Source organism: Lampetra planeri, unplaced genomic scaffold (assembly GCF_965212315.1).
Source record: "Lampetra planeri unplaced genomic scaffold, kcLamPlan1.2.h2 scaffold_479, whole genome shotgun sequence".
In the NCBI taxonomy this organism is placed as follows: Eukaryota; Metazoa; Chordata; class Hyperoartia; order Petromyzontiformes; family Petromyzontidae; genus Lampetra; species Lampetra planeri.
The window spans coordinates 11409-38982 of NW_027615302.1; the positions used below are offsets into that span (position 1 = coordinate 11409).

Below are 27574 nucleotides of genomic sequence, written 5' to 3' on the forward strand. Positions count from 1 at the left end.
TTGTGTTTCATGAATCTGTTGAGAAATCAGACGACTGCAAGGATTTTAGGACACGTTGCTGAGAAGTGGATTGAATGTGATTGAAGGAGGAATGCGACCGCTCGGTGAGATTCCGAAGTGAGAGTTTGCATTTCCATAGCGGTGAGTAAAACTTATTTTTGCTCTCTGCAGGATTCATATGTGGGCTCCTCATAGACTTGCGCTTTTCTTGCAGGTGATCCCAGCGATGGTTCAATTGCCAGCGAGACTGCTCCTCTGCGAACCTGTCGGAGGTTTCAAGCGTTGCCCATCTGAATAAATAAAGAACAAAGTCGAAGATGAGAGCTGCTCTGCAAACGCTCCTGTTCCTGTTTCTCCTGCACCAGGTGAGACAGGACATACGTTACATGTGTCAGTGGTTGCAGCCAAAGCATTATTATTATTATATGTCTGCAGAAAAATTGAGACAGAAGTCGATTTGTTTCACGTACATTCAGAAATGTTCACAAAACGTACATCTCTAAAATTTTCTTTCTTTCTATGTAGCTCGAACATTTTGAAAAATGACATTTTTCTCATACATTTCAAGCTGATTGGATCGAACAAAACAAAATGTTTCACACAATATTCACTTGAAATGACCGTTTGCCATTTACTTGAACATTAAAAATAAAAAAAAATTACAGTTATAAGCAAAATGCATACATACAATTTATAGATAGTTAGATAGATAAACCAAATTGATAATTTTGAGTTAAACATTACTGTAATTAATCAGTTTATATTTAATTGATTTTCACCAGGATATATTTCCTCAGTGGTGGCTTTGTGAAACTTGATTTTTGATTTGAATTTGATTTGCGTTCGGTAACCATGCCCATATTTCGAAAATTGGACCTTGTCTTTAGCTTCTAGTTTAAGAGGAAACCATCTGAGAGCAAACAGTCACAAATTGTCCACCTAATACACACACACACACATACACACCAGAGATTTATTTTCTCAAACCTGGACACAATCTTGTTTAAGTCCATTTTGATTGCGGGAATAAGCTCTCCAAAGAGATATACAAAGCCAAAGGGAGAAATAAAGGCCTTTTTTGGCTGAAGCTGCCATGCATAGGTAGTTGAACAATGTGGATTTTATTATGATTATCCTATCATTAAGGGCGGCAACAGTCATAAGCGCTGAACAGAAAATACCATGCAATTGAAGGTGTTCCTTTGTGGTGTCACACATTTAAAACTTAGTTTTGAACTGTCCAGATATAATGTGCTATAAAGTGATGTGCTCAGTGTCATTAAAATCAGCGCAGCATCTGGAAAAGAGGCAGGCTGCTTACCCAGAGAGGGTGTTTTGTGTATGCCTCAGTGGATTCCCTGACTGGCCCTTGTCAATGAGACCAACCTTCCGATGGTTAAAACGGCTATGAAACGATTCGGTTCATTTCTAATTGAAAGCCTGGACTGTGGCTCTGAACAGCCATTTATTGTTCTTTGTATTTCTTTGTTATTGAGAGATTGTGGAATTGTGCCATGTGATTAAGTCAGATTGCACACAGGATGTTGTTGGACACAAGGTTTCCTGTAATATGAAACACATCACAAATGCTTCAGAGGAAGTTCAATTCCTGTGGCATAACTTCATCCAAAGCCACTAATTTAGTCAGAGACATTTCCAGAGATACTCAGAACATGACTGAAACAGCACCCCAGCATCTGTGCCATACCCCAGGGAGGAATAAGAGGGTCAGAACCATCCTGGGAGAATCCAGCCTTCCTCATGACATCTGCCACAGTTTATCCTCTGTTCAACCACAGCAGAACAATGTAGAAGAAGATGAAATTCAAACTTAGTCGCTCTGCTCTCTGCCTGCTCTGCATTTATTTTGCAGATTGCATGCAAGGAAATGTGGTTTTCAGTGCAGCAGGTAATATGGTGAAAGACCTTGGCCATTAAGCCCCTTGTATTGCTATGTTTTTTTTTTTTTCATTTTTGGTCATGACAAAACCTATATCTAGAAGATCAGTGTTAAAAGGTTTAGCCCCGTCTTCTGTTAGTGGAACCCTGCTTCGTGTTGGACTGAACCAGGCTCAACGACTGTGACGCATTAAAGAGACTCAGTCTTTAATTTACAATCTGAACAGGGCCCCTTTTGATTTCATGCACAGACTTTTATGTGAACTTTTTTAAAAAACGTCTATGTTCAGATAATTGTTATTTTTTTTTAATTTCTTGGTTTACTTCCCTTGATCTTTGATGTGGGACCTTATTTGAACAGTGAGAACAGGATTTTTTTTTGAGACTGCTGATAATTTATTTGTCTACATCATTCTTTGTTTTTTCCCTTCTCCTGAAATGAGACAGTGAGGCTCCATCCAAAGTCAGACATTTCTGTCACAAGGACAGTGTCTTCATAACAAAATCAGATTCTACATGAAGTCTCTCTCTAAGGGCTCTTTAACCCTTCATTCCACAATTAGGTCTGATTTTCTATTTATTGTATATTTAAATACTGGGAAGTGCAGTAAAATGTACAGTGAGGGAATTAGTGCAGCTCTTTAATCTCACGCTTGTGATAATACTGCATGGACTGATTGATTAGTTTTTCAGGAAGCTTATGTCAGAAAACCTAATCCGTCTTTGGAGTGTGGCAGCCTTGTAAGGTTTTACGCACCGCCATTTTATCATGCCGACGAATTACAGAGCTGCTGGGCTGTGATAAGGTCCTCGACTCTTTTACAGACCCAAGCACCCAACCCCTGCTCCCCCCTTTTCCCTCTGGACAATAAAAAAAGAATGTGTTTATATTCTTTGCATTCCTGCTCTGCTGGGTTTTCACATCAACCTCTCAAAGGATTTGGTTTGTAAGAAAGGGAGGGAAAAAGTAATTCTTCAAAAATCGACCAGAGAAATTGGGTGGTGTTGAGGAGGGACGGGACATTAGAGGAAATGTCAAATAACATTGCTGTGGATGTGATTAAACAGGGATTGTCGGACTGACGAGACCTTGCGTGCATGTGGTGCCTTCCAGGAATCATTTTGGAGCTTACGTCGGGCATGATGTGTATCTTTGCTCATATTGGGGTCACAATCTTTCTCGCCAGAAGGCTTGACTACATAATCCCTCATAAACAATACTCTCTATGGCATTTGCAGTCCTTAGCCCATGTGTTGTCTTGAACGGTTGTCATTTCTGCAGGCTAAATCCCTCAAATGTATCTCGCAGCCACTACACCTTGTATTGAGCCCCGCAATCTATTCCCTTTCCCATCATCAGTCATTATTATGTGTGGACTGGTTGGTTCATAACACTAAAATGAAGAGACTGACGTTCAAAGTGATAGATATGTGCGAGACAAGTGCCCTTTACATTGGCAATAACCCTCCTCAGGTGGCTGGTTGGACAATAAAATGAAAAAAAAAATGAGCAGTGGGATTACTTTCACCAAGCTCCTTCTGTGGTGTGAGCGTTTTCAAGCTGGTGTACTCAGCCTCAGTCTCTCAGAACGAGTCACACCCACTCTGCCGGCGCTGCTGCAGGAAACATTTTGTTTAATATGATGTCAAGTTGCCCGATCTCGGTCCACAGCTATGAATTTTTATTAGGAATGCGCAGCCTGAGGCAGCGTTAGATCTGGCCGCTATCTTAGTGTTGTCATTACCGCTCTGCAAGGGTCAGATATGCTCCAGCCCCCTCTGATGCACAGCTTCACTGTGAAGCAGCTGTTTTCATGTATGAAAGCCATATTACTACTGCAAAACAAAACCACCAAAATCAGAACATTATCAAGGTGTTTTCTACACAAAGAGCTGACGAGTGTCACTCTTTTTTACTTGCTTGTCCACCAATCGAGCAGTAGAAATCAGGTATCTGCCCTGATGTCTCCATTCATGGTTACTCGGCACAATCACATCAAATCATGACTTTAGCTTGGCACAACTTGAAACATATAGAGGCACTAATTACACCTCTGGCAGTCACACAAAATGTCAAAAGCGTTGAAAGCAGATTAATTAATTAAAACTGTGTTTTAGTTCAAAAGGCAGGTGTTTTGCAGTCTTTTGCCTAGCTACTGCCTTTGGGCTTTGACACTTTTCTATTATTCAGCCTGTCATTTCCAGCCCTAACAAAGCACTGTCAGCTCTCTTCTGTCTTTGTATTTTCTTGTGAAGTACCTGTCTACAGAGACGCTCCGAGAAAAAGGGAAGCAATGTTTTTCCGACTCTTGTTTCTTCTTCAAAGCGAGCTGCCTCTGTGAAATCAGCCGTGGCTGGCGCATTCTTCTCTGAGAACAGAGACATTCTCTCCATCAAATTCTGCGAGAATAATTGGACAATATTATTTGGAGTAAAATGATGAAATCATTTGAATAGAAGGAAATACAAATGTAGATTGTCACACAGAAACAAAAAGAGGTCAGTAAAAGAAAATGAATTCTTCATTTCACAATAAAAGGCCGTTTTAAATGCGAGCTTTTAAAAAAGTGTTTACTGTCGAAGCACAAAGTAGCGGGTGTTAAAGATGGTCAGGCAGGAACTAATTATGTTACATGGTGTTATCTTCCTGAGTCCTCCTATCAGACACTAAGGTGCTGCAGGTGTCAGAAGCTCACACAGGAGTTGGCGCTTTGACCATGTAAAGGGATTATGAAACTGATGATGCGCTGAAAGGTAATGCCAGTCTAAAATGTGAAGTGTTCATAGCTTTGCAGCTGTCACATGTGGCAGGTGCTGAGATAACAAGTATCCAGATTACAGGGGGTTTCCTGTCCGAGAGCCCATGATCGCTCGTCTTCGTCTCCATTGGGATCACACTTCCTAAACATCTGACTCTTCACATCTAGCCTTCTCACGTACCGGGAAAAAAGATAGTTTGACCATAAGTAAACACACATACATACATGTACTGTATTTCTATGCATTTATGTCAAACATACAATTTGCAGATTATGTTTTCAGGCAGTCATGTATGTCTTAAAAAAATGTAAAAAAAACAATTTATATTATACAGTATACGTAATATCTTAATATATAATAACTCAAAATAAGCTAATATTTAATATTTATAATATTTTCTAAATCCTCCCTTGTAATTTTTAATAAAAGCATAGTCTTTGAAAACCCTCAAAATAATTCAGTATCCTTCACTTTGGCATACACATAACTGAAAGTAATATTGTGGCTGCATTCCCAAAACATTACTTAAACATGCCAGCATGGTTTGTCTGGTATAGGAGGCAGTGAACAGGTGATAGCAGTCTCTAAAAAACACAATTCTGGTGAAGATGGAATGGACTTTGCATGGACTTCTCATTAATCCTTACCCCATTGCTGATTAAAGACACACATACTGCTTTGATGCGTTGTCAGAGAGGGTGTAAACAGGAACTGCTGGCTATTTTTGACAGTGGATGTGCTCCCTCCTTCTGCTGCCGTTGACAACATGGACAGACCTTCAGGGCTGGACTTTTAGAACCTTTTAGGCTCAAAATTCAATGTGTTAAGGACGATAACTGCTCTGTAATTACTGTCTCTATTGTCTCTATTTCTATTTCCTCCAGATCACCTGAACACTTACACAGCAGCTGTTCCCTTGTTACATGTTTCATGGCAATAATTTGATGCTCTGCAGGGTTTTACAGCACATCTATCCACATTTAAAAAGGTGACGTGACAGCAACATGACAACTTCTTTTAATTTCAGTGTCTCTCTTTTCTTCTCTATTCTTTCACAGAATATTCAGATAGAAAGTGGTCAGTTGTGAACATACAGGCGCTGAGACAAGATGAGATTCCATAGCATTTGGAAGTAAGCAAGAATAAGTTGTTTTATTTACAGGATATACTGTATGTGTAATATTTAGGAGATATAGGAGAGTGCCGGAAACCCCACACATCTCTTCACGTCAACGTATTGATGATATTCAAATTTTCTCTGTCTAAATGTGGCAGACATTACACACCTCCGTCTTTGTCACTTCTAAGCATACGCTCAACTTTCTTCTTTTTGCTTCTGCAATAATTTCTTCAAGTGAGCTAGATTGTTGTGACTGTTTTTGTTTCCTGACTGGTCACTCCAAGTTAAATCACGTGTGTGATTTTACATGCAAATAGATCCTAAATACAATTTACACTCAACATAAACCACCGCACATAATCAAGCATCTGAATGTAGCAGGTTAGTGATGAGAAGAATGAGTCTCAATGTTCGCTGTCAGTGACATTAGTCAGGCGATAATGGGTCAGCTATCACACACACACACACACACACACACACACACACACACACACACACACACACACACACACACACACACACACACACGACATAGTGTAGACTGCTGTGGTTGGACAGATTCTCCTGCTGTGGATTTTCTGTTGTGATCCACCTGCCATGTGTTTCAGCCTCTGATTAAAAGTGATGGCTTTAGAGTGTGAGTCTGGTCAAACGACCAGAGCACCAACCTATTCTTCAGGCGCACGTAGACGCACACACTGGGCTGCCAAAGCACCTCCAGGGTCTTCTCCCCTAGAAGAGGCTCAGGGTGTGAATCATTCCAAATGATATGGTCTGTGACATGAGGAGGAAGATGGCTGGGGAAAGGATGTGGCGCAAGGGATTCCAGGCTGACAGAGGTTTTAATGTGAGGGGGGCTGCTTGTCATGTTGGACTGGTGGAAGTGAGAGGCTGCAGTCAATCAAGCTCCATCACAATCTGCCGTCCGGGCGGTACATCTCGGCTTCAGCAGTGCTGGGGCTGTTCTAGTAAAGTAAGTGTAATAGTCATAGGGAATCCAGATTTTTACTCCACAGACACACATCAAGTTAATGAAGCTTCAGACACAGAAAATTATCACAGAAATATATTGCACCACCACACTGAGGTCAATTTGCACAGACAAATCCATGAAGAACAGTGGAGTGGATCAGTTCGCACTGATGAGCGGGTTAATTGCCCATTATTGTTATTGGGAGATAAGTGTCTGAAGCCTGTTTTCCCCAGGTGCATATTCAAAAACAACAGATTCAAATCACAGCATCACTTGTAAAAAAACAACAACAAAAAGGACACGGTAATGAAGATGACGCTCTTGTGATTAAAAGGAAGAAATAAGTAGATCTAAGTTCAGGAGTGTCAGGCATTATTGCCGACAACATGAAAACGACTCTGTAGCCCCCTCACAGCCAGGCACGTCATCGCCAGCTGCTCACTGCAAATGCATTTTAACGGTGTCTCTTCAGATGTTCCAGAAGCCAGATGTCACTGGCTTCTTAATAATTTTCTGGAGGCTAGTTCTGCTCACTGTAGCAATTACCTTTATGTCAGGCCTCTAAAAGATACATCTACCCACGAGGCGAGCCGGCAGCCAGTGTTGACGGCGTGACGGCGGATTCTTCTGGACCAAAAGTCACTTGACTTGTTAGAAAGTCACACGTACAGTTTGCAGTGTTGATGTTCATGAAATGCAGGATTGCACTTGAAAGGAGTTTCATATTGCTACTTAGTATTATTTAGTATTGTTTATTGTATAAGTATTTTGACCTTTGTTTGTTTTTGAACAGATATTCAGCTGAAGGCATATTGAAAACCCAGATGTTTTTGACACCTTAGTCTTAGTTAGTCGTCACTAGATCGATAAGTCGGGTGTTGGCATTTGAACTAATGATCCAAACACCCAACAGTAATAACACTTTTTGACTTTGAAATTGACAGATTACTAGTTTGAAAAATGTAAAATTCCATATTATCACCAACATCAATCATATCCAAATCACATTTACAAGAAGATGCTTCCTGAAGGTCGATCCACACCTCATCATACACATTTATCAACATAAATTGAGACTTTTATAACACAGGTGAGTTTTTGATGTTGGTTAAAGTCCACTTTCATCATTTACAGCATCTGAAAACGTGTTTTCTGAAACGATAAATGAAATACGTCATGAGGTTGAAAAAAAAAAAAAAAAGAAAACTCTTTAGTCCTGTGTTTTTGTCTGTGTAACCTTTAAGAGAATTTAACAATTTACAAAAAATGACTCTGATGGGCAACATTTGTCACTCTCACAAGTCATCTTATGAGCTTGTTGTATAATGGCATTTGTCTTCACGTCTCTGATGTAATAGAACGCACCATAAGAAAGGAATAAAATATGTAATAATTATGATGGCATTAACAGTGTCCATGACGTACATATTACTTTGACGTGTAAAACTCTAAAAAGCACTCTAAAATGTTGATGCTGTTGCCGTTAGGGGAAGGGGTGAGGTTGTTCTGATGAAGGAGCACCAGGCAATGGCGATGGTCACAGATCACTTCTACTGTACTGTATGTCTGTTAAAACGAGGTCCAGTGTTTTTACTTCCACCAGACTTATTATCATAATGATGTCTTATTTCAAGCTGCCCTGAAATGCCTCCAGCACAGCAGCTCAGATTAAGAAATCCCAATTAAGCTTTTGTAGATTCTCCTTCACAAGACCTTGCCTCCATTTTCTTTTTTTCTTCTTTTTATGTTTGTGTTTAAGATCCACCACTTCTGTCTAAATGAACTGAGTGTGTGCTGGTGTGTGTGCTCAAATTGCATTAGTGCAAGGAGATGGCGAGAGAAAAAGACTGTGTCAATGCCAGCTTTCAGGTTCCCTCTCAGAGCATTTAAGTACAGTTGATACTCCCTCTCATTTGCATTAGAATCATTTTATACAAAAGCTCACCTGAAATATGAAATGAAATGACAACGTTTTACCTCAGACATTGCAGGAGGACAGACGATGAGCAGCAGATAAAACTGCGCAAGCTCAGGCTGCTGGGACACAAGCTCCAATGGATTCGATGTAAAAACATAAAATGTATGCATTATTATTATTATTATCATTATTAACCCTCAGGCTTCGTCTCCTGACATGATAGTAAGAGGAAATTTGGACAAAAATGTCCAGTTCCAAAAACACTATGAAGACAGATTCTTTTTTTTTCCGTTTGCATAAATCTCTTAAGCAACTTCTGCCCTGAGTGTGTATGTGTATGCTCTGTTGACTCAAGAGTGTTCCACTGATCAATCTGAAAAATTCAATGTTGAATTTCAAACTTTGTCTAGAAACCATGTTACAAAAAATGTGCTAATAGCACTTACACAGCCAAAATGACAGGCAAATGAACAGTAAAACTTTGCTCAAATGGACAAAAATGTCCATGGTGAAGCCAGAGGGTTAGGTTGTGTGTGAGTGAGTGTGAATGAGTGTGGGTGTGACCATCCATCAGGGTCACATCTCCGTGCTGTTTGCTTCCTGATGGTACTAATCTCGGGGACATAAGACACCTATCTGCTACTCCTACCCCGTTAATGTTGTACATGTGTGCCAGGCTTACAGCAAAATTATAATTAGACTGTGCAGCGAGTATTCAAACAGCTACTGCTCAGTGCGCCCAACATCTGCTTCTCTCAGTGATCCCTACAACCGGGCCTGGGGAAAGCTAGCACTACTAATGACTACTAAAACTATCTAAGCTCATTGCCGTGAATTATGAAAGCTTTATCTGAAGTGGACCAGGAATCGCTGCTCAGGCTAAAAGGCTTTGAGGCACAAGCAGGGATCACAGTTCACTGCTGTGTCTGGATTAGTACTTCGCACATACTTTCCAGTTTGATAAGCCCATTTCAATTGTTGGGAACCATTACACGTCAGAGTTTTTATGACCAGAATATATTTAGCTGCTGATTTCAGACCATATGTGAAGTCCAGAAGGTTTTAATTGTCACGTAATCTGACAGGTTGTCCAAAAGTATCAGAGGATTCATGCAAATCTGAGGGCAAATTTCTTGTTTTTACCATATTTTGTGCTGGTAATCAGCATAGAATAGTTTTAGTGCCTGAACTTAAATGACAAGTTTCTGGATTTTGTTGCGCTTTTCAGTGCTGTGAGTCACAGTTTCCTTGAAGTAAATGTAATTTCACACCTACTTATACTGAAACGGAACAAGTACATCAAGATTTTGAGGTCATAATGTCATAAATGACATGTTTAAAGCTAAAATCTGCTTGTTCAGTCAGAAATACTTTGTAGTGAAAATGAGATGGTTGACACTCCCGCTCTCCTACATAAGCAAAGCATCTCTCCCACTGATCCCCCTCAGGAACTGACACTTATATCACACATTTGACAATTTTGGTAGAAATTTTCTGTAGAAATTATGGATTTTTTCTGTGTGAAGAAAGTGAAGTGATATCTTGATATATTTACAAACACCTCAAATAAGTGTAAAGTGAAACATGTAATTGTAACGATAAAATATCATTGCATCACTGCACTTTACAAGCTCATCCATTCTTTGTCTACATTTGCTCTGTTTTCTCTGAAGGTCGATTGCAGAAAAGTGCACGGTGGAGCCACAGAGCTCATCGAGTGGGGGGGACGGCATTAATGAAGAAAAGACTTCTCCCACAGGCGTGAGTCCACGGATCCTCAACCCTCTGCGTTTATTTGCCAAGGGCTCCCCAGGGCTCAAGAGCACCATGAGGGAAATGGCATATTTACAGAACATTGAGGACTTCTGGGACTGGTTATCTAACCAGACAGATGTTCAGGGTGCACAGGCCAGAACTAAACGCCGGCCCATCGTCAAGACTGGCAAGTTCAAAAAGATGTTCGGGTGGGGGGACTTTCACTCCAACATCAAGACTGTTAAACTCAACCTATTGATCACAGGGAAGATTGTGGACCACGGCAACGGCACGTTTAGTGTTTATTTTCGACACAACTCCACAGGTTTGGGGAATGTGTCAGTCAGCCTGGTGCCACCCTCCAAGGTGGTGGAGTTTGAGATTGCTCAGCAGTCCACACTGGAGACCAAAGACACCAAATCCTTCAACTGTCGAATCGAGTATGAGAAGACGGACCGCAACAAGAAGACTGCCCTGTGCAGCTTTGACCCATCCAAGGTTTGTTATCAGGAGCAGACACAGAGCCACGTGTCCTGGCTGTGCTCCAAACCCTTTAAAGTCATTTGCATCTATATAGCCTTTTACAGTGTCGACTACAAACTGGTGCAGAAGGTCTGCCCTGACTATAACTACCACAGTGACACACCATACTCCTCCACAGGATGACCTTATAGCTGACGTTAGTGTGCTTCCATCCTTTCATTTTTCTTGAATTAATACAGATGTCAACCTCTAGACTCCTGTTCCCAAAACACCCAAACACCACAATCATGTTGCGGGAATTTGACACATTATCGCACAACATGTCTATATTCAGCAATATAGAGATATTGGAGTAGTTAGGTGTCCCAGGACATGGTATCAGGCGTTGAGTTGGGATTCGGAGCTAACCCGGTCACTGCTTGCCAACACAGCAGCAAATGTCTGGTAATTAGTACATCGTCCAGATGTTTTGTTTAAGGCTAGACCGTCAGCATGCGGCCTCCCAATGGGAGTTGTGCAGATGTAGTATTCCCCCACCTCATTTGAACATGATAACAGAACTTCAGCCATGTTGATACTTAAAGACACAAGACACTGTAATGGTTACTCAAAGGATCTTTATGGCTGTGTCTCAAATCGCATACGTCTACAATTCAACTTAGCATTTTAATTAAGTACGTGTTCACGCTGAATGAGTATGTGTACTACGCACACTGAAGTGGTTCTCTCAAATGGCTGAAAAGTTCTCAACGGCCACCATCTTAATGACAGAAATTACGACCTTTCACTTTTGGAGACGGTGGTGGACAACATATACCAGCGTCACCACGGGGGACATCACCTACCGATGGAATCCTGGCGAATGCTTACATTAGCTTACTAGCTAGTAAACCGCTGGACTTTTTCAGACATTAACGTTGGGGCGTACGTTGTGTGTAAATGATAAAATGTCGTCTTCAGTGTAGATTGAGGTTAGATGTGACGTCCGAGGTTGAGCGTATCAGTAGTAGCAGGCAGTAAGTTTCATTTTCATGTCATGTCTTGATTTGAGACAGTACTACCCTGTTGAAATTTGCAAACTTCGAAAGTAATGTGCATTGCAAGAAGTATACTAATGGAAGTATGTGATTTGAGACACAGCATATATCCCCATTAGATTATGAAACCAACAACCATTTCCAGAGAGAGTTTGATCAGTATCATTGGGAACATTTGAAAGGAAATTCTGAATGATAAACCCCTAAAAAACTAATCTACTTCAACCTCTTTTCATTGCTGAAATAAAGTGACCTGACTGACTAAACATGACATTAAGTGCTCATGACTAAATAAATTGAGCTAACAAATCAAGTACTGTCAAACGCAAGTAATACACAGGTAATCATTAAACCGACAAACAGATGGAGTAAGCAGTCATCCACGCATCACCTGTTGTTTGCTAAACTGAAAACTGAAAACTGAGACCATCACCAAGTTAAAATCTAACGCCTCAGTGTGAAGGTACCCCCCAGGCAGACTGCACAGGGGTGTCATGTGTCAGGAGAGGGTGGAGGAAAGTGATAATTATAGGGACAGGTGCATTTAGTGAGTCTGGCAGACAATTATCTACGGTTTGTCATGGTCCTGCCACCAGCTCTGACATTACCTGTCTTTAATTAGCCTGGGAAAGTTCATTTACTGCACAGCAAGTGAACAAAAAACAAAGTCAATAGGGAAAAAGGAGGATTGCAATTTTAATGAAACATAGAACAAAATTTCAGAAGTCAGACGTGTGTCCCCATACTTAAAACAGCAGCAACAATTACAATGGTCTATTAAAAACATCCCGTGTAAATGCTAAAAGTGGACTTGACATCGTGTATATTTGTTTTTTTTATGTTGGGGCATGTGTCAATGGCAGACAATTATCATTTTCTTTCGTCCACATCTTTCCCCTGTCAGCTGAAAATGAGCTTGTGTGATTTGAGGAGAGATGTTATGGTGAGAACCTCTGAGGTGAATTACCGTAAGTTAAAGATTTCTTTCTTCTCCTTTCCGAACTCTGTGTAATAATGTGTAACTCTTAATGTGTTCACTTATGGCGTCACAGTAAACCATGTCTGTTTATTACAATTTTGCTAAAAGATTTAGACCAGAGAAATATATCAGCAAGTAGACTGTTCCTTTTTTTTGGGTGTTTGTATATGATGTCGATAGAAATCCTAGTTACCACTGATAGTCGTTAGATTGCTTGAATTTTCATTTTTCTATACCTTGCAGATTGTATATATTTTTGATTTCCTGCCTGGTTATTCTTCTCTTCTTCCCCCGAATAAGACTGCTGTTGTGTGTATAGTGTAACAGGAATATCTGATTTGGCGGGAGGCTCTGTTTGTTAAATACGTTTGTTAAATGGCATTAAAACTTGATTTAAACATCATCAGGCTGAGTCCATTTGTCCCGTCTTGTTCTCACGACGGCCTCACAACTGTGATCAACATACGGCTTTAAGAGATACATTTCAGCATGGCTTTTTAATAGCCAATAAATCTGTATCCTCAGGGCTGGTGATACCAGAGGTACACCTCAGGGAGCACATCCATTTTGCTGTAGCCATCAGGGGACAGGGGTCTTTTCATTCGCTTCCATTACTCTTATCTGATCAGGGTGAGGCTCCCACTTCAGACGCATTAAGTCCTTCCAGGTTTCCTCCACTCCACATGTCAGAAACATTTCACTTTCCATGGTTTTATTAGATTATTAAAGGCACTCAAATCCTTTCCAATTAGGAGGCTAATTGTCCATGTCACATGCTGATCTCACACGTCACACAAATCACAAATCATGTCTGCGTTTAAATGTGTGTGACTGTTTTCAGGGCACCAGTCACTGGAGAAAAAAAAAACATCCGTGAGTGTCAGCTTTTGCTGCTCGTTGATGAACTCGTTAGTCAACACACAAGAATCCCACTTTGTCACTTGAGAGATGCTGGATGATTCCACAGATCTGACTGGAACACAGCAACCATACATGTTGTGTCAAGCTGCTTTCTGGCTGGTTGATATAATAAAGTTCATAAGCTATCACTTCAAATGGTCAACAAGCCAGTTTGAAGAAAGCACCATAGTTGCAAAACAAAAGTTAATTACAAAAGACCACCTCAGAGGAAATGAGCCTGGAGTTGAAGAACTACTTCTGCAGTCTGATACCAACAGTGACATGTCATTAGTCAACTCAGAATGCTGCCTTAGTAGTTTCAAATAAACCTTTTACATTATCTACTTCAATAACAATCTCAGAGTGAAGCCACATTTCCATGGAAGTGTTTGAAGTCTGCCAGCCTGCCCATTGCTTCTTTAATAATCTCATTTCCCACAATGCAAACGAACCGAACACACCCTCATTCTAATGATGCCGCAGCAGCAATCTGCTCTTTCGTGCCTCAGAAAGAGGGAGAGATGGATAAAAGGTTAGAGGTGTCTCAAAGAGTAGACGGAACAAGACGGCTGCTGAGGGGTGGACAGGGATCTGACATTGGCTCCAGCAGGAGGAGCAGGGCCTTGACTTCACCGTCCCCTGCAGAACTTGTGTGTCTATAGACATGCAGCAGATCAGCAGACCATCCAAGTGCATTAATAATTCAGAGGAATGGTGTAGGTGAAGGACCATATATCCTCCATGTCTTCATGTCAAATCTGACATTACATTTGTTTTATTCAATACCAGTGGGAAAAAAAAACAAAATACTTATTGCTGGAGAATGTTTTAATGTGTTTATGCAGACATTCTTGCAGACAACTTCCATTGTTATTTCCCAACAGAAGCTTCAACATCTTGACCTGATGCTGAATGACAAGTAATATCGTAGAATGATGTTACCTTTTATTTTACAAAATCCTGTGTGTCACAGCACACTACATACGAGACAGGCGAACTGACATGACAACTCCCTCATTCAGACATAGAACACCAGCGCCGATAGAAGAGATGCTCAGCATCCTACAAATATCCAAGCATGTTAGAGAAAGTCTTTGCACATACTCTGCAAAACATTTTTCTGCACAAATGTCAGATCATTGCAGAAAAGAAACTTTAAAAAATGTTCTTGGACACTTTCTGATGACCATGCATTAGTCTTTCCATTTTTTGTTAACCACAATATAATGAGACTATATATTTGAAATTTTTGAATATTTACTACTAAAAGAGATGGTCAAAATTGAATGTGTTGCGGTCACAGATCCGGAGTCTGTCATTCAACCCCAAGACTGGTTTCATATGCTCGGCCAAAGTTTTTATGGTTTCCATGTAGTGAAGAACTGACACTGGGTCTTGTTTATGATGCAACAGTCTTTCAGATTTTCTTGTACACTGGTCTTCTGAAGATGGATCAACAGTGATTTACATAGAAATGGTGCCATCAATATGGGGCATACACATCTTTTAAAAAGTGTAAAGAAATGACCTTGCACTGAAAGTGTTCATGCTTTTGAATGTCTAGTCACAAAACATTACAAATATATAATATTTCCCATTTAGTTAAACCTTTGTTTACGTTCCTATTGAACTCCATATCAAAATGACTTCATGGGAAACTAGTGCAACCTGGAGGAGGCCTGGTCTTTGTGACAAGGTAGGCACAGAGTAAAAGAGACTAAGTACTCCAGAGCAGCTCCAGAGCAATGGCAGATATATTAAGGCCATTTTTTTTAAATTACAGGGAAAAAAAAAACAGCAGACAGGTTGACTTACCAACCAGCCTGAACACAATTCAGTTCGGGCAGCAAAGTGAACAGGCAACACCGACTGAAACCATTTCTTCCCGATCAACTGATGCCATGTGCCAGCCTCCCCACATCACTGGTCAACAAAATCCACTCTTCTTTGTTCAAGTGTCTTCAGTTTTGGTGAAAACAAAGAGTGGCATCACTAGTCCTTTCTTTGTAAACCCATGCTTTACCAGCAGTTAAGTCCTGGGAGACGGGCAGACAGTCAGGACTGTTTTAGACGCTTCCTGGGGGGGACCAAAGGGTGGGCACTGTGCTGAAGCCAAGGCTCGAAAGGCCTCGGCTACGAGGTGTGGGTGGGACTGGATCATTGACTTCCAGCCGGCAGTCTCCATTATATCTGTAGCATGACTGTAAGCACAGACAAAGCATGAGCACATGAAAAAAAACAATAAACAGAAATGAGATAGTAATGATAAAGCAAATAAGGGTCATTTTAAGAGGAGATCAGAGCTTCAAGCATAGGCACACAGTGAAGGATGACAACAATGCATAAAACAAAGACAAAAACAGGTTCAAGGTGTCCTATAACACACCACATTCCATGAAAGAAACTTCCGTATAAAAATTCTACCAATATTCCATTCCAAAGGGTTTATTCAGGTATGAGTCTATTAATAACTTGGATACAAAGATAGGAAGCTTCAAAAGGAAAAAGCAAATAGCACTCCATCTTCCATGGGTAAAACAATGAATTCTAATGCATCTGGTGGGGGACTGAGATAAGCAGGAGTTATTAATCTTGTGTCACATATATCAGCTAATTACATACTTGCTATTCCAGTTCTTTCCATCTTTACAGCCCAGCTGTCTCAGGACACTGCACCTATGGTAAAGAGATAAAAAGGTAAACATTCAGGGCTGGTAAACAGAGATGGCAGCAGGAATTCATCACCGCTGTTTTTTTTTCTGTGATACTTGCCTGTTGATAAAATCTATGGCTTGTGCTTTGAGCTGCTCGGCACTGTGCAAGTCTGCCAGGATGAGTGTGTCGGCCACGTTCTCCACTGAAAGGCTGTTGCATAAAGCCTCTTCACACATGACTTTTAAACGCTCCAGAGCGTACTTGGGTGGAGAAAAAAAAGCAGCAGTTACACTCTTGATGCAAAGTGATGTAACAGCAATTCACAACAACAGCTTTCTCATTCTCTGAAAATCAGCTTTAATGAGCTACTATCATTTCAATCTGCAGCAGGGCCCTGGGATGTTGACTGAATTAACTGAACAATGGGTGATTTCAAACACACTTCCAAGTCAAACGTGCAATTGTTGCTCTGGTTCAGCATTCATGTTAATTTACAAATAAAATAATCAGTGTGATATCGCGAACCCTAGAATACCAGTCCGAAAACGGACAGAAATGTTTAACATTTGTTTTATTTTAATAAAAAAATATATGCATGTTTGGAAAGATTTATTATTTTTCTATTTACTTTGCAGACTGAACAAACACACACAGAGACACACACACACGTGTTAGCAAGCAAAACGAATAAATAAAACAACTAATCAACCAATCACACTGCAGCAGCTGAATGTATGTAGACGTGCTGAACACCAGAATGGAGAAGGGGATGTAAGTGACTTTGAAGGTGGTATTGTCGTTGGTCCAAAAAAGAGGAGACTATCCAGAGAGCGGCACTCTGTGGACGAAAACCATCAACTTGTTGATGGGAGAGGTCAGGAGAATGGGCAGACTGGTTTGAGATGATAAAAAGACTCAAAGAACTCAACCACTTGTTACCACCATGGATTTCAGAATACCATCTCTGAACGCACAACACACGCACAACCTTCAAGAAGATGGGCTACACTGGGTGCCGGTCATCTAAAAAAAAAAAAACAACAGGAAACTGAGATGACAGTCGGCACAAGCACACCGGAAAAAAGACAATAGAAGACTGGGAAAAGAGTCTGTCAAGCCTCCAGGACATTTTTTAGAAATACAACAGACCTGGGGAGTTCATAGAAGCTGCTGTAATACAGTGTTCTAACAGTGGCCAATGGCAGGCAACAAGCTTAAAACACACCTGAGAAGGTATACGGCTCACAAGCACAAACCACAGGAATGGTGTAGAAACCAAAGTAGAGACAGAAACTACTGGGAGCTGCATCATGTCCATACTACTACTGCAATGGACTCAGTAAATAAAACTGTCTGAGAATTAGATTTTACAGATTTCTGATGATTGTCGTGTTCCACTGGATGGACCAGATGGCTGTAGTTCTGGATGGTTGGTGGACAGTCACCGTGTCCCAACAAGGCTGCAAACTAAGCAATGTTTACTAGGCAAGAGTGACATTATCGCCACAACTATTCATACTCAGACAACGACATGCATGATATAAGCTTCATCACTGACATTTGGTCCTGTGCTGTTAGCCCTGTTAGCATGCTAGGTCTGACGGAACAGTGGCTCAAACTTCAAACTATACAGGGCTGTGTTGCACTCGAAGGAGGCCACCGGTTCACATGCAGCTGCAATGATCTGTGAGGCTTTTGACCATCTGTTTCAACAGTGGAACAGAAAGAGGGAGACGGTGCATATTGTGCTTAGGGATGACGTACATGGTATATAGCGATGATAGGATTACCAGTATAATGGTAAACTATTGGTAATGGTGTCTGAAGGTTCTCAGTCATACAGGTCATGGTAACTTGCTGGATTAAATCGTAGGCAACTGGACTTCTGGTTTACTTGAAGACGTTTCTCCACTTATCCGAGAAGCTTCTTCAGTTCTGAACAGACTAGTGGGGAGTCCTGCTACTAATACTGAGTTGGGTCGTTACCTCACACAAAGGAGTGCTGGTATCAGGTCACCCTCCCTGGCTGTCAGTCGTCTGGGGATCGTTAAGTCGTTAGCTTACCAGAAAGGGGTATGAGTTTCGGGTCCCCCTCCATTGTCAGTCACCTGTAAGTCGTTGCGTCTCTGAGTGGTTGGAGCTGCAGGTATCTGAATGGTTTTTGATCCTCTTGGGGAGAGATCCTAAGACTGCATTGTAAGTGTTAGATAAATTGTGTCTTAGGCCCCCCTCCCCTGTTGAAAAGAGGCAATTTTTGTTAAATTAGAGAAACCCTCTCTCAACAGGGAAAAAAAAAGCTGAGTACACTACAAACCTCTAGACTTATGAACGCCGCAGAAAACTCAAATGTGATGGTAAATACATGCGTAGCTCCTAATTGTAAATTGACTATGCAAAAGTAGCACCGTGTTTCAGAAAAAGAACATTATGTCAACAGTAACATATGGTCTGGTAGTGTGATGGTCTAGGGCAGTTTTGCTGCTTCATTATCTGGAAGACTTAGCTGTGATAAATGGAACCATGAACTCTGCTGTCTACCAACAAAAACTGGAGGAGAATGTCCAGCCCTCTTGCGTGACTTCAAGCTGAAGCAAATTTGGGTTCTGCAGCAGGAAAATGATCCAACACACACTAACAAGTCCACCTCTGAATAGCTTAAGAAAAACAAAAGGCCTAGTTTAAGTCCTGATCTGAATCCTATGGCGATGCTGTGGCATGACCTTAAAAGGAAGTTCAGAGATGACTGGGCCTAAATTTTCACAATGGCCATAAGGTCATCATCAGGGCCTCATGATAGGTGCTGGGAGGGCTGAGTGAACTAAGAACGGGATCCGCCTTCCACTGAGCATACATGGATGACATGACCACTCTGACCGCTACTGCAGCATACACCAGGCTGCCACTTGGAAAACTGCTAGAGAATATCAAGTGGGCCCAGATGAAAATGAAGCCAAACAACTCACAAAGCATCTCACTAGTTGGTTCAATTCTGCTGAAATGGACTGCAACAACTAGTGGGTTGACTCAGCTGAGCATCCACATTGGCGCTTCAGGTACGTACTGATAGGGAATGCAATATCTAATCCTTTCAGCGAATTGAAGCACATTTCCCGATGTCAGTTTTGCAGATCCCATGAAACTATGAAACATCAAGGTAAACCATGTGTGAATGCTATCCACTGGCACAAGGGACTGCATAACATCACTTCCCTGTTTCATGATTACCATTCAAAAAATAAATTGATTAATTATTGAAATAATCTATAGAATACTCAATTAGTAAAATAAAAAGTTGCCTGTAGGTGTCAGAATGATCTCAGGAATATATATATTATAACAAGATAATAACAAGTAGAACAAGAACATCATTCCTTCAGGAATAAAGTCATTTTCATGCAAGACAACGCACACTCCAAAAAAAGTGGAAAATACACATGGCGCTGCCACTATCATCCCCTGACTTCAGTTGTTTTGTTTTTGATTGAAATAGGTTTGATTTGAGAAAAACTAATTCCTAAGATAGGCATTTATTGAAATTTACATGCATAATAATTTGGATTTGGGATGCATTTTGAATTTGTATTGCAAAAAAAAATTCTATTGTCAACACTGAGATTTTGATTGATAATATTCAGATTATTATATAATTATATTAATTGCTTGCCAATATGAACTACTTCAGTCAAAAAATAAACAAATAGTATATGCATAATAATTTGGGAACACAGTATATTTAATAGGTCTGTTTCAGTTTGTGACAAATAGCACCAGCTTTAGCCATAAGGTACCGCAAGGGTCTATGCTCAGACCACTATTATTCAGGAAACACACTAGAAATGCTACTGCTATGCAGATGACACAAGCGTCTCTATTAATTAAACATAATGAGACCAATCAGTTGGCTTAACTTCATGCCTGCCTCACAAAGACACAAAGACCTGGATGACAGTTAGTTTTCTGTTATTACATTCAGATAAGACTGAAGTAATTGTAGCAGGCTTCAAAACACCTGAGGTCCTCAATAACTGATGACATAATGTCTTTAGATGGTTTTGCCTTGGCCCCCTGCACCAAATAAACAAACCTAAGAGTCATAATGATCAAGACTTGTCTATAGGACAATAAAGGCTGATCTTATCTTCAAAGTGTAGGAGATTATTTATTCAATTTTAACTCCCAGATTAGACAATTCAAGGATAGAGCTTTTGGAACTTTTGAAAACTGCAAAAATCAAACATTTCCCACCCACAAGGACGCTGACAAACTAGTACACACATTTGACTTCCAGGCTGGATTACTGCAAATCCTTATCAGGTCATCCCAATAATTCTCGGAAAATCTTTCAAGTAGTCCACAATGCTGCGCCAGAAGTAGTGACAGGGACTAGGAAGACATGACATTTCTCAAGTAGTAGCTTCTTAACATGGCTCCCTGTAAAATATCAAATAAAATTTAATATTGCTTTCCTTCCATTTGAAGCCCTGACCCACCAACCATACCTTAAAGACCTTATAGTACCACATCGCCCGCCTATAACATTGCACCCTTACACAAGGAGGCAGACAAATGACCAAACTTATACAACCTCTCCCTTTTGTGAATATTATTCACCTACTGTCCCACTCAAGCAAAAGATACACATCTTTAATTAAATACATACAAACCCAGCTCTGTCTTGTTCGCATTGGCTCTGCGTATGTATGCCGATTACAATGGCCAAATATGCAAAATCCTGTAGACTAGGTCCTACCATAAAACATCCACCATGGGTTTTTTCTAGTCACCCTCACCATCCTTGCTTCTTTTCCCCTATTTTTTGTTGCTTATGCAGTGCACTGCTGCGTTACAGTTGTGTGCAACAAATTGAGCAAGTGGACATGTGGTCAAACTAGTTACCACGGCAATGCCTGCCTTGATGCAGCCAATGGTAAATTCAGGTGCTGGAAAATTTTAAAAAAGTAAAAAATAACCTTGTTTTATGTACAGGATTCAACATGATCACTATAAGTGGGGTTTTGATTACTATAGGCAAGTGATATGCATGACTGATTTAGCATTTTTGTCCATATAACAGATGACTAAAGAGAGGTAACCATACAAATGTACTCTTTCTCTCCCTCTCCCTCTATTCCGCTCACTCCTTATATACAGGTTATATTGGCAGCATGAGACAATATAGCATGTATTGTGCGGAGGCCATGTATATAGAGTGTTTTTCAAACAATGTTATTCAAAATGAATGGGCAAGATGAATTAGTCTATTGTGAATCCAAAACGCAAGTTTTTTTCTTTCCAGAATCCCAACATGGTTATATTACAAACAATAACCCAAAGCAATGTTAAGAACGGGGGAGTGAACAGGTTTGCCAAATCCAATTTGAGGAAATAGTTTTGCGATGAAGCATTCCTTTTGGCACTTACTTTGTCTGCAGCTGCAAGCAAGTTATCTGCCATCTTTTCCAGGTTTGGGGCCTTTCCTGTGTAGATGAAGCCCATCATTTCCTTAAAGACATCTGGGTCCACATCACTTATATCTACCCGATTCTGTAATTGAAAGATTCATTTGTGACTGAGATTTGAGAACATGCGCAAAAAAGTGTGGAAGTAAATGTAAACAGTTACCCTTTTTACTCTCTTCCATTTCATGTTCAAACATAGCATTAAAGACCGGGGACCGTGCTGTCAAAGAAATCATTTGAACATTTTTAAATATAACAAACATAATTAAACCAACATTTCTTTAATAAGGGCAAGTGAGAGGTTAGCACACACACACCACAATCAAATCAAAGACAGAAATACCGTAGAAAGGAACACGAAGAAAAAAGGGGAAACAGGAGGGATCCGCACGAAGAGGGCACATAGTGTTTGGGGATATGAGGGACAGGAAACCTTCTTAAGTCAGTTTGGAAATTAATCTTTCCATGTCTAAAATTTGCGGTACTGCAGATGTTCATATGTTGATATGTCTGTTATCAAATTTGTGACATGTGCCTCCACAAGAAATGATAAAAAGTGGTCGATATACAATTTAATCTATTGCATGTACAGTTGGGGCAAAAAAGTATTTAGTCAGCCACCAATTTGTGCAAGTTCTCCCACTTAAAAAGATGAGAGAGGCCTGTAATTTTCATCATAGGTACGCTTCAACTATGAGAGACAAAATGAGAAAAACAAAATCCAGAATTACGGAAATTCTTATCAGCCTTTAGCCTGCTTTGAAACACGGTAAATGCAAACTCTGAAGCTCAACTCTCATTTCATGGCAGCACTACGGTGATAAACACCTTGAGCGCTAACATCCCAGAGCTTCTGTATCATCATGTACTGCATAACTCAAATATTCTAAAACTACATGCCAATTTGGTAATTAATTAACAACCTAAAATGAAACGACATAATACGTTTAAGTCGTACATCAGTCAGAAAACCATGGAAGAAGATGAAGCTGAAAAATCCTTAGTGAAACAACCTGTAGCTTGCCACTTGGTTAGCGTTTCTGTCTGACCAGTGGAGCTGCCACCACCATGTCTAAAGGAGACAGGCTTTCATTCTCCTGGATCAAGCGGGGCCAAGCAGTGGTAGACAGGCAGATTAACACCCACTCCAGAACTAGGCCGCTATAAATCAACCACGTGAAACAGACACTCGGGAACCTTTTCAAGGCACTTATAGCTCTTCACAAGAGTCTTTTAAGAAGAGGCATGACATGTCTTGCCAGGCCCACTTTTCTTTTGGTTGATTACTACCACATGATAAAAGACAACTCCCTCAGCATTGAACTGAGCTGAAATAACAGCACATCATACTCTACTTCACTGTTTTAATGCAGCCCTGTTCGCAGCTTGAGTTCCTGCAAGGCACTGAGGTGCTTACCTGCAAGAATGGATTTGTGGGCTTTGAACTCCTGCCCTCCTACATAGAGGCTGCAGTCTGTGAAGCGTGAACACTCCCACAAGTTCCCTAGGTCATCAGACAGCTGGCACTCTGGTACCTTCAGCATGTTCATATTGGATTGGCCGGAAATGTTGACAGAGTCCTGGACAACGCTTACCTGCACATATCACACATACCAAGAACAATAGTATCAGTATCATAAAAAGAAAAACATCCAGACCAACCATGGGGCAGTTTTTCTAAAGGGTATATGCTGAGGACTCACAAGAGTGACTGTCCAGTTGCTTGAAAAACACCAGTACTTGAAACCATGAATTTCTGTTGCTTGAACAATTAATTGATTGACAAATACTTCTTCTGTAATTTGACAGCAATTTGTTAATGTGATTGGCAATTTCCTCAAGTACTTTCTGGAGCTGCTCGCTGTATGGCACACAGTCTAGTTCTGGCACTATTTGGCCAAATGCATCCACATTGAAATTCAGCTCATTTAATTTGTCCCCTGAAAATACATTTTAGGGAGACATTCATTCTTCTTGACACGTTGAATTTAATTATGTTGTGAACAGGCATCATTGAAAACAAGGTAAAATGGAGTAAGCATTTCACCACAAAAGACTTTAATTTCATTTGGACCACCTGCTAGAAATATAAAGCATGTACATTCACAGTTGAGTGCAAATTGGTGATGACATGGATTAAAAGACACCAGATTTGTCTCCCTAAAAACGGTATTTTCAGCCAAGTTATTATGATAATATATATATATATATATATATATAAATAAAATGCTCCCACATGAACACTTAGTTTAGTCAAAAAGTAAATGTAAATGTTTCTTTTAATGCGAACCGTGGCAAAGCCTACAAAAGCAGCTCAGTCATTTGTAAGCATGTAATGTACAAGAAATTAAATCATAATGATCACTTCCAATACTTATGTCAACTAATGTGAAAAAACTGAGAAGTATTCAAAAGTGAAACACACAGAAATTCCTTCTCTACAGCAGAAGTACTGCATCATGCTGGCTGTATTTAAATGGCTGGCCCTTTTTTCTCCAAGGTTTTTTTGTGTATCAGCTGATGCTACTTCAACCCACAGCCCATCATCAGGATTATCCATATATGGTCTTAGGTGTATAGACGGTGGAGGAGTTTGAATCAGTGGGGAAATAAAGTGACAGTGGCATATGGTTTAATTCACTTTGTTATTCCATTCACTGTATTTCAATATACTGTAAATACACAGGATTTGAAAAATGTGCTGCTTCGCAGTTATGTGTGATTTTATAATTCAACATTCATATCTATTTGTAAGAGAGGGGAAGACCCAATGATTACCTCACAGAAGAGGGTGAGCTTGTCATCTGGAAGCAGTCCATTGGCTTCATCGAGGAGGAAATCTCTCCGAATAAATTTTTTGAAGCCCCAGTCTTTGCCCTGGACAAATCTGTATGCTCTTTGGCTTTCTGTAATAAGTTAAAAGATAATGCTTTACCTTTTCTTGTGTCCAAGTAAAATTATGTAAATAAATACGTGCTTAAAAGCAACACAATGCAACATCATCACATATGCTTCTATTACTTATGGTGTTGCTTGCACTCACCCATCGCTTTTGTCTCTTCTCTTTTAGCATTGAGCAAAGAAAACTTGAATTTTGCTCTGACTTCACTTTTTGGACAACTAACAAGAAGTAAATACAAAGACAGGTAATCTTTGCTTTCGTCATCAAGTCCCTTTGGGTTGACTCGCAAACACCTGTAAAGCAAACAGAGCAAGTCAGCAAAATACTGTAAGGAACTTAACTAGTCACATTATCTGATTCATCACAACACTGTGTCCAGCCTTCATTGGTTCATCGGTCCCTATGAGAGGGACTTTGAGTAGAATTATTATGCATGTGTTTAGGGAGACAGACAGTATATGTTGGTATTCTGTGTGAATTTCTCTCATGAGATAAAATAAAGCGTCTATCTAGCTATCTCAAGATGTCTAAAACAAGTGAATGTGGAAATAATGACTAACCACTTCATCTTGTCGTTGGGGCCAGATGAGAAGGTTGAGCTTTTTAACACTTCTCCCATTTCTTCTCTGCAAAAGCTAAAATTGTTTATGGTCCACATGTAAGAAAACTTCACAACCTTGACCTGAACCAATAAAGAGAAACATAAATCAAAATACAAACATACATAAATGACTTAACAAAAGCAGTCTTAACATAACCAAAGTAGTGATGCAGTCATTAAGTTAATAATTACTAGTGCACGTTCTCTAATTTTGTATGTTAAAATAATTGAAATTAATTGAACAAAGTACAAAAATACAGCGTTCTAGCATTTTCCCATACAGAACAAGATTAAATTGAATTGTTCAGCATTGCCCAAACCTGCGTGTAACACCAGCTCTCTGCCACAGGACCACTTGACATCTCCCCGGGAGGAGGAGGGGTGGGAACCCGTGACATAGCACTCCTGTTACTAAAATACTAAGGGGTTTAAAAAAAAGTAAAATGATTTTAGTTATTAATGTCCTTCACATGTATTCACGTGTAATTCAGCACCAGTTAAATTGGACAAGACTGGATGACTGGAGGAGTATAAGCATCAAAAGGTGGTCTGACACATATGGAGCTTTTCCACTATACCATTCCAACATGGCTCACCTCGACTCTACTTTGTTTGGTTCCAGTCTAGTCCTTCTCCATTACAATTCAGTTCCTCCTTGAGGTGAGTGCTGACATCACAGCAACAACTGAGTGAAACTGTAGTAACACCGTGTGACATGTGACACAAACACAAACAGTATTCAATTCAGGACATGGAGGAGATGGTGAAACTTGCTGCTCAGTTTGCTTTAATACCACATTTTCTTCATTTATTTCCACACTTTACTCTTTAAGACAGCTCAGTCTGATGGGGTTACAGTAGGTCCTTGGCATCAGGTTCCAAGTGGAGTGTGTTAATTACTCTGTATTAGCATGTATTTTAAGATAAGATAAACCTTTATTAGTCTCACAGTGGTGCCAAACAAACGTATCAATTCATTTCCTGTTCTTACAAACCCTTGGTAAAGAAACGGTCCCATGACCTCCTCTCTCCCTCCCCGTCATTCTTAACTCTGCTCCGGACTGTGGGCCATTGCGTCCTTGTGAGGCACCAGTTGTATAGACTACAAATAGACTACAAATCCAACCTGCTACCATATAGGTGGGTGCTGGCTAACTCTCTCTCACACAATTGTCTGTATGTTTGAGTGTAACAGCATGTACACTCAATCACCGACTGGTAACGGAGGTTGCAAACACCCATGGTTAACAAGCTGACAGCTGACCATGTCCAACAACATTATCAGTCTGTGTTATCATACACACAAAACTAAAAAAAAAAAAACTTCAGGTCCCTTGAATGGAACCTGAAGTTGGCCAAAACATCTTAACCTACAGCCTGTGAGTTTATTTATCCAGTCTAGTATCACAAATTGGACTCAAGGAGTATCATACATATTCATCCTTTGACCATCCCACATCAAACCAACTAGGCTAATTTGTTTCAAATTTTAACCCACTTCTGACATTCAAATCACACTACTCTATTGCACAGTGAAAGGAGAGAGAGAGAGTGAGAGAGAGAGAGAGAGTCAGAGTCAGATCTGGCTGGAAGATGAATCGGCTGAATGTAACAGGTTTGAGTACTATTCTACACAGTTTTACTTAATATTTAGAATAGAACCAATATCAAAAACAGTCACCACAACAAGTACTAAAATTAAATTACCTGACGTTTAATTTGTCAGAGGAAACTTCATGGCCCAACTGTCATGTTCCAGACTATAAAAAAGACAGATATGGAAATGTATCTGATCTGTGTGTGATGTACTTGTAACAAAGTGACAGTAAATACAGTAACTTCCTTCTTCTGTAACGTTTAAATGTCAAGACATCTGTTTATTATTATAGCTCGCAAAGTAGTCAAAACCATCCGTTAACACGTCAGACGGCACAGTAGGCTCCATGCACCCATCAACTGGCAGACCTTTCAGTGTGTTCTCTTATAATGTTAGACAGGACTGTAACATTACGCTCACCCAAGGACTCAGCCAATTACATGGGCAAACTGAGGATCAAGCTGCAACTTTCTTTAGCTAACCAAGAAGCGGATGCCTTGCTCTCACGCCATTCAAACAGCAGCAAGGCTGCTACT

At 40.3% G+C, this 27574-nt stretch overlaps 2 protein-coding genes across 2 annotated transcripts; one reads left to right on the forward strand and one right to left on the reverse strand.

The window, feature by feature from the left end:
• The first annotated feature begins 317 nt into the window (after window positions 1-317).
• On the forward strand, window positions 318-11091 carry LOC144741227 (neurexophilin-2-like). The gene is given in 3 exon segments (XM_078623826.1): window positions 318-365; window positions 10344-10391; window positions 10393-11091. Coding segments are annotated over 3 exon segments (795 nt in total).
• A 4788-nt stretch (window positions 11092-15879) lies between these two features.
• On the reverse strand, window positions 15880-25839 carry LOC144741226 (speckle-type POZ protein-like A). The gene is given in 11 exon segments (XM_078623825.1): window positions 15880-15909; window positions 15911-16025; window positions 16447-16500; window positions 16597-16739; window positions 21901-22025; window positions 22105-22158; window positions 23356-23533; window positions 24717-24844; window positions 24982-25133; window positions 25401-25522; window positions 25762-25839. Coding segments are annotated over 11 exon segments (1179 nt in total).
• Window positions 25840-27574: the final 1735 nt, after the last annotated feature.